The sequence below is a fragment of the Girardinichthys multiradiatus genome, chromosome 12, assembly GCF_021462225.1.
Source record: "Girardinichthys multiradiatus isolate DD_20200921_A chromosome 12, DD_fGirMul_XY1, whole genome shotgun sequence".
In the NCBI taxonomy this organism is placed as follows: Eukaryota; Metazoa; Chordata; class Actinopteri; order Cyprinodontiformes; family Goodeidae; genus Girardinichthys; species Girardinichthys multiradiatus.
In genome coordinates, this window is record NC_061805.1 from 51,501,556 (window position 1) to 51,513,890 (window position 12,335).

Consider the following 12,335-nt stretch of genomic DNA (forward strand, 5'->3'; position numbering starts at 1 on the left):
TTATTCAACCAGCTTCAAATAAAGACATCTTTGTTTTACAAAACATTCAACATTTCCATAAAAATACTGGATTTTGCCAAACTGACCTCAGGAAGTTCACATCAGGAGGTTGAACATTTATTGGGCAAATATGACTGAAACATAAATGTGTTTTGAATCCATGTTGTCTTTATAACTTGAAGATTTACACTTAAAAATAATTCTGTCGATGTTCAGTCAACTTTCTGCACTTCACAAGTTTAATGATTTTATTTTCAAATTTTAATGCAGACTAAGAGAGTGATGATAAACACAATAGACACAAAGTAAGAAAAGGAGCTCTTTGATGGCTTGATTTCTGTATAGATCATTTCTATGCAAACATCCCATGTTATCACGTAACTGTGAGAGAAACCTGCAGCTCGTTTTTTCCTTTATTCTTCCAACATCTAAACTGTTATCAACAAAACCTGTTCAGTTGGTCAGGAACAGGTAAAAACAGTGAGTCCAGTTAATAATGTCAGAAAAAATACAAAACAAATGGAAAGTAATTAGCAAAAAACAATCATTAACATTTTATTTTTCATTAAAAAACAAAATTCCTTGGACCAAAATTTAAAAAAATAAAACCTAAAAAATGAAACACTTTAAAAAAGCCTGGAAATGTTTGTGAAACTGAATAAACACACAAGTTATTTATATGTGGTTATTATTATACATTCTAAAGGTGGTGCTGTTTTTCTGTTATCTGGAAACGCAACAGTTCTGTTTGTCCTAGTAGGGACACCGTAGCTCTGTGGTCCTTATGCCAGGCTGCCATATTCTTTACAGTTTACTGTTACTGCCTGTAAGGTGTGAGAAGAAATGCGTCTGGAAGAAATAAATGCTCCAGGATCTCAACACAACTCAGAACCCGGTGTCAGGAGCCTCTGTCCCTGTTGCAAAACACCTTGACCCAGAACACAAGGCAGAGATCCCGGGGTGTCTCCTACCAGAAGCAGAAGCAGACTGGGTTACATATTTATGACCCAGTCTGCTAAGATTTAATCTATGTGTTATAATAGTAGAACAGTAGGCGTGATAATGGTGATACATGGAGGAGTGGGATTAAATAGGTTTATTCCTCCACCCACACCTCTGTATATGAAACTAATCTATAATAAATACAATCCTATTTTTTACTGTTGATAACCAGCACATATTCAAATAAAACAAACAAAAGAAAAAGAAGTAAAAAAAAAAAATCACAGAAAAATCTATACAGTTTAAATCGTAACTCATTCAGAGATGAAAAGACAGATTTAAAGTTGGGGTCAGGTTATATTTCCTGGTTTTTAAAGTATTATTGGAAGCTGAGGGTCTGAGAATGTAAAGATTCAGCAGCAGAAAAGATCAACTGATGGAAAAATCCTTTAATGCTAAATTCAACCTTGAACTTGAACATGTTCTACCCGGCTGGCTGCTCACAATTTCCTCTCTTATTTCCATTTTCTCCCTGAGATGTAAATTAAAATAGTTCAGCTACTTGCCGTCAAACTAAAGTTCCTGGAACCTGCTGTGTTTTAGAGCAAAACAGGAAACTAAATATCTAAAAAGCATATGTGCAGTTTGTATTTATTGTTTAAAAAGCTCTGTTTTCTCTGCTCTGTTGCTCCACTCTTCCTTTGACAGATCTTTTCTTTCCCGATCTCCTTCAGGATTCGCTTGTTGTGCAACAGTTGGTTTGGCTTTGAATGAATATTAATAATGAGGCTAAATTAGCTCTAAAACTATTTAATAACACAGATGCTAAATATTTGAACAACCAGTTCAGAATGCAAAGCAGAAGGAATAATAAAATGTAATTTAAATAAAACAATGTTTCAAAATTATCTTTTATACCATTTGCTCAGTGCAAGCATCTCGTTGTTGAAGAAGTTGCCTCCATTGTTCTTCATCATGGTGTTGATCTTTTGGATCAGCTCAGGGACCTGTGAGTGGTTCTCTTCATCGCAGTTATTAAACACATGGTATCTTCCTCCACAGTCAGCGATCAGCTTCTTAAAGGATTCATGACATCCATTTTCAATGTATTCTTCAATGGTCATCTCATCATTAATCAATGTATCTCCTCCGGTAAAAAGGATGATGGTAAACTTTTTATAATTTTCTCCCAATACTTTCTCAATACGTTTGAATGTCTTTTTGTCTTCCTTTGTTAATCTGCCGATCTTTTGCACCAGCAGGAAGACATTTGGACCTGGAGGAAGAAGACTGATGCATTTCACCAGCTCTTTAATGACTTCTTCAGGGGACAAATTGTTGTCAAACAGACCAGGAGTGTCAACGACAGCAACATGACGACCGTCCACCTCACTGTGGGCTTTCTGACAGCTTGTAGTAACTGACTGTGGAGAAGCTCCAGCTTTAAACTCCTTTCTTCCCAGAATGGTGTTTCCTGATGAGCTCTTCCCACTGCCGGTCTTCCCAATCAGAACAATCCTGAGACAGTCTGGTCTCATCATCTCTTCAGTGTCTGTGAAGAAGAAATTCTAAATAATAATGATCTGTTAAGGCTACAATAATTGTGCTATTTAAATTTATGTTGCAAAAACAGAATAGAATATTTCAGATAAAAAATGATCCACATGTCTCTGGTTAATGTTAGGAATGATGATGTTGGTGTCCTAACCCTGCTCTATTCTTTCCAAGGTTGCTGTAAACTTCTCTCTCTCAAAATGCTGCAGCAAGAGTTCTGATGAAAATTAAAAAGAGAGATCATATTTCTCCTATTTTAGCTTCCCTTCATTGGCTCCCTGTTAAATCCAGAATAGAATTTAAAATTCTCCTCCTCACATATAAAGCCCTTAATGATCTAGCTCCATCATACATCAGAGATCTGATTGGTCCATATGTTCCTAACAGAGCACTTCGTTCTCAGACTGCAGGTTTACTGGTGGTTCCTAGAGTCTCTAGACTGGTTTGGGGACCAGTGGATTTCGTCTCTTCTTTTTGCAGATGAAGTGGTCCTGCTGGACCTCTCTAGCCAAGACCTACAGCATGCGCTGTGGCGGTTCGCAGCCGAGTGTGAAGCTCGGCTGGCCTGGGAACACCTTGGGCTCCCCCCGGAGGAGCTGGAGGAGGTGTCTGGGAAGAGGGACGTCTGGGCGTCTCTGCTGAGTCTGCTGCCCCCGCGACCCGGTCCCGGATAAGCGGAAGACGACGAGTACGAGTACGAGTACGAGCAATTATAATTCATGTACAAATCTTCCAGCAGCTACTGACTGAGCTTCTACTGTAACTAACTCTATGTTCTCTCTTTCAGACTCTAACCTTGAAAACTGGCTCAGAGTTTATCTGTTCTTTCTTTCTAGATGAAACGACTAAAGGAGCTACATCCATTAACATTTACTTTTCCTTCCCATAGAAAGTACTCCTGGATCAGTGCTTCTTTGTTCTCTTTGTGTCTCTGCTCTGTTCTCTCAAACCTCCAGTCGGTCGTGGCAGATGGCCGCTCACACTGAGCCTGGTTCTGGTTCTGCTGGAGGTTTCTTCCTGTTAAAAGGGAGTTTTTCCTCTCCACTGTCGCTACATGCATGCTCAGTATGAGGGATTGCTGCAAAGTCAACGCCAGTGACTGTCCACTGTCTCTACATGCTCTACATGGACCATTAAGACCATTGCCTGGTTCACCCTAAGGCCCAGATACCTGAACACCCAAACTGTAGTAAGTTTCTAAGGAGCTCTGCATTGTAGAAAACAAAGAGTTGTTCAAACTTATAATATTTTGTGTGATTACAGGACAGAAAAGGCTTTTTCCTGGTATTCCTCCCAAACAACCAGTGGACATGTAGATGGTGTCTAATTTGACTGAACTCCATTATTTATGGAGTACTTCTAAAAACAACCAAAAATGGGCAACAGGTCAACAATAATAAAACAATATTAATGACAGTATAAAAGATGTAAAACTGACTTTGTACAGAAGTTATAAAATGTGAAAATAAAAAGGTGTTGTCAAAGTTGGTAACAACTGGCTTTAAAAGTCTATGAATCAAAGAATTAAATACATAACAATATAAAATATACTGTAGCAGTACACCTCAATTGAGATTAAATGCATAGAGAAATTATATGAATTTAGAAAATATTTAAAACTCTAAAGAGTTTTTGAGGTGTGATGGCAGGCTGGTCCAGAGTTTAAGAGCAGCTGCTCTAAAGGTTTTGTCACCTTTGGTTTTCATCCTGGTTTTAGGATCTTCTAGTAGAAGCGTGATGGCAGACTTAACCTGACCAGAGTGTTAAATTATACTGGTTCAGAGGTATTCATGTTCACATTCGTTAATCCCATCCAGTTTATTGCTAAAGCACATTTAAAAACAACAAACAGTTGACCAAAGTGTGGTAGACTAAGAGAATAAGTAAAAATATTAAATAAAGTAAAAAACAGACATAAAACAATGGTAGACAACACAACAACCTCATGCTGTGTTGAAAACCAGGAAAAAAGAGAAGTCTTCAAAAAGGAATTAAAAGAAGACTGTGAAGGAGCCTGCCTGACACATAAAGGTGACCCGTTCCATAACTTAGGGACCATAATCAGACAAGATCACCTCTGAACTTCAGCTTGAACAGCCAAGAGCTGCTGGTCGGTTGACCTTAGAGACCATGAAGGAGAGTACAGGTAAGTCAAAGAGAAATCCATCCTGTAATCGCTCCAGAGGCCAGTAAAGAGGCCAGTTGAAATGTGGTCACACTGAAGCTGACCAGTTAGAAGACGGGCTCCTGCATTCTTATTTTATCTCGACTGTTTTCTGGAGATAGTGGAGGATCTTAATAATAGCTTCTTGCCAATCAAATCTTTGTCTCAGCAATTAGATCAGAGCTGTTAAGACTTTATTGACTCACTTAGAGGAGGTAAAACTTCTGTAATGGAAATTCTTTTATTAAGTGCTCTAAGGTGTCCCAAAGTGTATGACCTTTAGGTTACCTCTCTCCTCAGAACATCTGTGTTAGAGGAGGAAGCTGTAAAAGCCATTATCAGAAGTTTAAAGGTTAAAACCCATCATTTACGGTGATGCCTCAGGAAGAGCCGATGGTTTGTTCCTAGATAACTTTGTCATCTCTGAACCCGAGGAGGGTCTTGGCCATAAAACACAGACTCTTTGAAGTTGAGATAACACTGTCATGTTCTGGTATAAATACTGTCTGTAAATGGTGTCCGGGGCTCTGTTTCACTGACTAACCTCAGTGACAGAGTCTTCAAACGCTTAATGGATTTGAATAAAACTTATAAAGACAACGTCTGGATTTTCTCTTGTTGTGAGTCAACTTCTATCCACTTTGATAAGAAAATTCCACTACACTTCAAAGCTATTTCTGCGCTTCAGGAGATGAACGTCATTAAAGACAGAAAGAAAGAAACTGATTCATACAGTTAACAGATTTTGAAATATCATTCCTTCTAAAAGCATCACACCATTTAATTTACTTTTCTCAAATTTAAAACAAAAAATGGACAAACGTAAAAGTGGTTTATAATTAAGGAATAGGTTCTACTAACAGGAATCACAGACATTAACATAATTTAACAGGATGCTTTGTGTTCTGGTATTTAAGTATTTTAACAGGAAGATTTCTGACTCACCATCTTGTGCAGCAGCCATCACGTCACTGTTTCCGAGCACTGACTCAGTAAATTCTGGTTTCAAACAATCTATATGAACAGAAATATTAAGAGCAATTAAACACATAGCTTATTATAAACCCCTACAAACCCTTTGTGAAGTGCCTTGAGACGACGTGTTGTGAATTGGTGCTACATAAAAACTCAATTCAACTGAATTGAATTAAACAAAATTGGTTGAGTACAATTCTGATTGTGAAAAGCATCTATAAAGACAGCATTTTGTGACGTGAGGCGTGGTAAGGCATATCCGTCACTTCCTGTTTTCACTGTTGGACTCAGTGAATTGTTTGGTGTATGAAGGCTCTCTTGATTGATCTGATTTCTCTCTACTGTGATATCTCTGTCTTGTTCTAATACATAAGCACGTTAAAACACATACATTCTGTTGCTGCATTTAACGTTTGGGGACTCTCCGTGTTTTACACGGTTTTTCTTGTAGTGGTAAGGAGCTGCTAGCTTAGCGTTAGCTTTAGCTCCACCATTCTGCTTCTAAATTCAGACAAGACAGAAGTTGTCGTCTTTGGACCGAAGTCTTTAGAAAAGAAACTGCTTAGTTAATCACTTAACCTGGATGGCATTAAATTGACCTCCAGTAATAAAGTAAAAAACCTTGGTGTTATTTTTGATCAGGACATGTCATTTAAATCCCATATTAAACAGGTTTCTAGGATTTCCTTCTTTCACCTCCAGAACATTGCCAAAATTAGAAATATCCTGTCCAGGAGTGATGCTGAAAAACTAGTCCATGCATTTGTTACTTCAAGGCTGGACTATTGTAATTCTTTACTATCAGGATGTCCACAAAATGCAGTTAAAAGCATTCAGCTGATTCAAAATGCTGCAGCAAGAGTTTTGATGAAAATTAAAAAGAGAGATCATATTTCTCCTATTTTAGCTTCCCTTCATTGGCTCCCTGTTAAATCCAGAATAGAATTTAAAATTCTCCTCCTCACATATAAAGCCCTTAATGATCTAGCTCCATCATACATCAGAGATCTGATTGGTCCATATGTTCCTAACAGAGCACTTTGTTCTCAGACTGCAGGTTTACTGGTGGTTCCTAGAGTCTCTAGAAGTAGAATGGGAGGCAGATCCTTTAGTTATCAGGCTCCTCTCCTGTGGAACCAGCTCCCAGTTTTAGTTCTTGAGGCAGACACCCTGTCTACTTTTAAGGCTAGGTTTAAAACTTTCCTTTTTGATAAAGCTTATAGTTAGAGTGGCTTAGTTTATCAGGGAGGGAGCCTTCCTCCCTCCCTGTTGGTTGGAGTAAAGCGGAGTCAGGTTTAGCCTAAACCGGCTCAGTTATGGTTGAGGTGCAAAGACACCCTCCATTTCTGCTACCTGTATGACCCCTTCTCTTTTCTAATGGTTATAATCAGTCTGACAGAGAGAGGTATCCCAATCCTTGTGGTTTTTAGTATAACAATGGCCACCAGTGGGCTCTACATGGACAAACTTTATTAGTGTATTATTTTACTTAGTACCCCTACACATAGCTCATTCTAAAATGGCCAAACTCTCACAATCAGTAGTTTAATCTTACCTCCCTAACAACCCACACCATTCAAACCGTTTGTGAAGAGCCTTGAGACGACATGTGTTGTGAATTAGCGCTTAATTTAGAAATTGAGTAGTCTTGGAGAAGAAAATGAAAAAGCATTTTATTAATACATTTTAATTTGAATATTGGGACACATTTGCTTCCATAGGCAAAGTGTTTCAGCATCAGTAAATTTGGATTCATGTAAAAGAAAACTGTTGCTGTGCTTCTAAATACTTTGAGATCTCTTTGGATTATGTGCACTCATCTTAAAAAGGATCCTGAAGATTGTCATAACAAAACTGATCAATTACAACATTAAGAGATATGGCTGAGAAAACATATTTTGAAAAGAGTTTGTTAAAAAATTATTGGAATTCTTGCAGCTTCAAATTTGGCCCTTTGTCTGTCTTTGATGTTTTCTCTTTGTTTTGTTGGACTCATGTGTTGCATGACAATAATATATATGTTTAGAATAATGTTTCTAAATCCCAGATTGATTAAAAGTTAAGAAGCAGCTTGTTTCTGAGGTAGGTGCATGTTAACAGTTTCGCAGTTTGGCCATATAAATATAATTGTTTTATATGTGTTAATTTTGTTTGACTTCAAGAACAAAGTCACTGATAAAGAACTCTCTAAACCAAACACTTGGCAGGCTAGGTGCCTTCCTGCTGCAAGCTTTTCTCGCTGCTCGCTCCTCCACGGGGTACGGCTGATCTTACCCGATCATTTTTTGGTAGACCATCACTTTATGGCACAACACTGGTCCCATTTCTGTAGTGACATCTCTAGATTTAATTCGCCTGGGGCACTGATGAACATCTCCAGACAGCAAAAGACAGATCATGATCTAGTCTAGTACATGAACAGAATTACTGTCCTTTTCTAAAGGTTTGAAACATAGCACGGTTGGTCTGAGAAATAGCAAAATCACATGTAGCTGGAGTGCTACAAGCGCACCTGTACTGCCTACTGCCGCCATGTCACCATCCACCTAGGAGAGAGGTGGGGTTGACCCTTAACTGGTCACTGGTCCCATGCAGGGCAAGACAGAGGACAAACAACAATGCTCACTCATATACACACACAAAATTGTCTATTTCTACCCAAATTAGGACTTTGTATTGACTTTTATTCATTTTCGTAACAGCATTTGTGCCTTACTCTAACACTCACCCTAACCCTAACCTTTACCTGTATATTCTTAACTCTAATCTTAACCTAAACTTATTTCACACCATACCTCTAAACCTAATCCATAAACCTAAAAAAGGGGGTCTGCTGCATTAGGGCTGGACTTTGGTCCCCAGAAGGCCCATGAGTCTGAATATACCAGAAAAGATCCTAAACAGGCAGACCCTGACATAGTTCACACCTAGAATCTGGAACGCATTTTTTATTTGACCCTGTTATTATGAATCGCTCATTGAACTGGCTGTGTGTGTTCAATGAGAGAGAGAAAATAATGTGTCACATAGAAAAAAAAGTAAAAAAAAAAAAACATGTAACAACATTTTACAAACAGTTCCTTTACAAATAACCTCTGAAATATTTGAGTCAGTTTGACTTGGCTTTCATTATTGATGCACACCTCCTAAAACTGGCTGAGATTAGAAATGAGAAACTTAGTGAGAAAGACAGAAAATCTCAACCTTCTGTTAAACTGTTTGCTTCTGCTGAAGAATATTTAGTTTCCCTCGACTTACCTGCTTAAGGCCCAATAAATCCTCAGATAAAAGTAAAAATGAAAAAGGTTTAAAACCAGAGCCGAACCAGATATATTTAATTATCTATAAAACATATAAAAGAAAGTGAACATTTAGTCAAATAATCTAAACTCCTTTCAGTGTCACTGGTGAAGATCAACTGCTGAAAAATCTTTGAAAAAATGCCTGCAGTGTGTTTAACGCTGAAATGTTCTTCCTCATACGTGTAGAAACTGAACTTGTTACTGAAACTTCCTGCTTCAGACAAGCTGCAGGTAAAACATCCTGCTGAACAAGAAACACACAAAATGTGTTCCAAGCAAATCTCCAAGAATTATTTCATTATTCCTTTTTTAAGTCTGTTTCTTCAGATGTGAAGGGACACATACATATATATATATATATATATATATATATATATATATATATACATATATATGTGTATATATGATCCTCATCCCAGCCGCTTCACACTCGGCTGCGAACCGCCACAGCGCATGCTGTAGATCTTGGCTAGAGGGGGCCAGCAGGACCACGTCATCTGCAAAAAGAAGAGACAAAATCCACTGGTCCCCAAACCAGACCCCCTCTGGCCCTTGGCTGCGTCTAGAAATCTTGTCCATAAAAGTTATGAACAGGACCGGTGACAAAGGGCAGCCCTGCCGGAGTCCAACATGCACTGGGAACAGGTCCGACTTAGTGCCGGCAATGCGGACCAAACTCCTGCTCCGCTCGTACAGGGACCGGATGGCCCCTAGTAAAGGGCCCCCGATTCCATACTCCTGGAGCACCCCCCACAGGGCATCACGAGGGACACAGTCGAATGCCTTCTCCAGGTCCACAAAACACATGTGAACCGGTTGGGCAAACTCCCATGAACCCTCGAGCACCCTGTAGAGGGTATAGAGCTGGTTCAGTGTTCCACGGCCGGGACGAAAACCACACTGCTCCTCCTGAAGCCGAGGTTCGACTATCGGTCGGACTCTCCTCTCCAATACCCTGGTGTAGGCCTTACCAGGAGGCTGAGGAGTGTGATCCCCCTGTAGTTGGAACACACCCTCCGGTCACCCTTCTTATGAAGGGGGACCACCACCCCAGTCTGCCAGTCCAGAGGCACTGTCCCCGACCGCCACGCAATGTTGAAGAGGCGTGTCAACCATGACAGCCCTACAACATCCAGAGACTTGAGGTACTCAGGGCGGATCTCATCCACCCCCAAAGCCTTGCCACCGCGGAGCTTTTTAACCACCTCGGTGACTTCAGCCTGGGTGATGAAAGAGTCCAACCCCGAGTCCCCAGCCTCTGTTTCCACCACGGAATGCGTGATGGCAGGATTGAGGAGATCCTCGAAGTACTCCTTCCACCGCCCGATAATGTCCTCAGTCGAGGTCAGCAGTCTCCCGCCCCCACTATAAACAGTGTTGGCGGAGCACTGCTTCCCCCTCCTGAGGCGACGGACGGTTTGCCAGAATCGCTTCGAGGCCAACGGTAGTCCTTCTCCATGGCATCACCGAACTCCTCCCAGGCCCGTGTTTTTGCCTCTGCCACAGCCCGGGCCGCAGCACGCTTGGCCTCACGGTACCCGTCAGCCGCCTCAGGAGTCCCACAAGCCAACCACAGCCGATAGGACTCCTTCTTCAGCTTAACAGCATCCCTTACTGCCGGTGTCCACCACCGGGTTCTGGGATTGCCGCCGCGACAGGCACTGCAGACCTTATGGCCACAGCTATGGGCAGCAGCATCGACAATAGATGCGGAGAACATATATATATACATATATATATACAGGGGTTGGACAATGAAACTGAAACACCTGGTTTTAGAACACAATAATTTATTAGTATGGTGTAGGGCCTCCTTTTGTGGCCAATACAGCGTCAATTTGTCTTGGGAATGACATATACAAGTCCTGCACAGTGGTCAGAGGGATTTTAAGCCATTCTTCTTGCAGGATAGTGGCCAGGTAATCATAATAATCTATCTATCTATCTATCTATCTATCTATCTATCTATCTATCTATCTATCTATCTATCTATCTATCTATCTATATATATATCTATCTATCTATCTATCTATCTATCTATCTATCTATCTATCTATCTATCTATCTATCTATCTATCTATCTATCTATCTATCTATCTATCTATCTATCTATCTATCTATCTATCTATCTATAGATATATACACTCACCGGCCACTTTATTAGGTACACCTTGCTAGTACCGGGTTGGACCTCCTTTTGCCTTCAGAACTGCCTTAATCCTTGGTGGCATAGATTCAACAAGGTACTGGAAACATTCCTCAGAGAGTTTTGTCCATATTGACATGATAGCATCACACAGATGCTGCAGATTTGTCGGCTGCATCCATGATGTGAATCTCCCGTTCCACCACATCCCAAAGGTGCTCTATTGGATTGAGATCTGGTGACTGGAGGCCATTTGAGTCCAGTGAACTCTTTGTCATGTTCAAGAAACCAGTCTGAGTCTGCTTTATGACATGGCGCGTTATCCTGCTGGAAGTAACCATCAGAAGATGGGTACACTGTGGTCATAAAGGGATGAACATGGTCAGCATCAATACTCAGGTAGGCTGTGGCGTTGACACGATGCTCAATTGGTACTAAGGGGCCCAAAGTGGGCCAAGAAAATATCTCCCACACCATTACACCACCACCACCAGCCTGGACTGTTGATACAAGCAGGATGGATCCATGCTTTTGTGTTGTTGACACCAAATTCTGACCCTACCATCCGAATGTCGCAGCAGAAATCGAGACTCATTAGACCAGGCAACGTTTTTCCAATCTTCTATTTTTGTGAGCCTGTGCGAATTGTAGCCCCAGGTTCCTGTTCTTAGCTGACAGGAGTGGCACTCTGTGTGGTCTTCTGCTGCTGTAGCCCATCTGCCTCAAGGTTCGACGTGTTGTGTGTTCAGAGATGCTCTTCTGCATGCCTTGGTTGTAATGAGTGGTTATTTGAGTTACTGTTGCCTTTCTATCAGCTCGAACCAGTCTGGCCATTCTCCTCTGACCTCTGGCATCAACAAGGCATTTGCGCCCACAGAACTGCAGCTCACTGGATATTTTCTCTTTTTCGGACCATTCTCTGTAAACCCTAGAGATGGTAGAGCGTTAAAATCCCAGTAGATCAGCAGTTTCTGAAATACTCAGACCAGCCCGTCTGGCACCAACAACCATGCCACGTTCAAAGTCACTTAAATCACCTTTCTTCCCCATTCTGATGCTCAGTTTGAACTGCAGCAGATTGTCTTGACCATGTCTACATGCCTAAATGCATTGTGTTGCTGCCCTGTGATTAGACATTTGCGTTAACGAGCAGTTGGACAGGTGTACCTAATAAAGTGGCCGATGAGTGTGTGTGTATATATATATATATATATATATATATATATAGCGACTAGGCAGCCAGTTTACCACC

At 40.6% G+C, this 12,335-nt stretch overlaps 1 protein-coding gene across 2 annotated transcripts; it reads right to left on the bottom strand.

Annotated features, from left to right (window-relative positions):
- Positions 1–234: 234 nt before the first annotated feature.
- LOC124878157 (GTPase IMAP family member 4-like) lies at positions 235–9,086 on the bottom strand. 2 transcript variants are annotated; one of them, XM_047381986.1, is made up of 3 exons: positions 8,894–9,086; positions 5,606–5,674; positions 235–2,494 (listed from the first exon to the last, which is right to left on the bottom strand). In XM_047381986.1, the coding sequence occupies exons 2-3, from the start codon at positions 5,622–5,624 to the stop codon at positions 1,848–1,850; spliced, it is 666 nt and encodes a 221-aa protein (XP_047237942.1). In that variant the 5' UTR covers positions 5,625–5,674; positions 8,894–9,086; the 3' UTR covers positions 235–1,847. The 2 variants fall into 2 exon arrangements, with proteins under 2 accessions (XP_047237942.1, XP_047237943.1); XM_047381987.1 differs by lacking the exons at positions 5,606–5,674; positions 8,894–9,086 and adding an exon at positions 4,572–4,704.
- Positions 9,087–12,335: the final 3,249 nt, after the last annotated feature.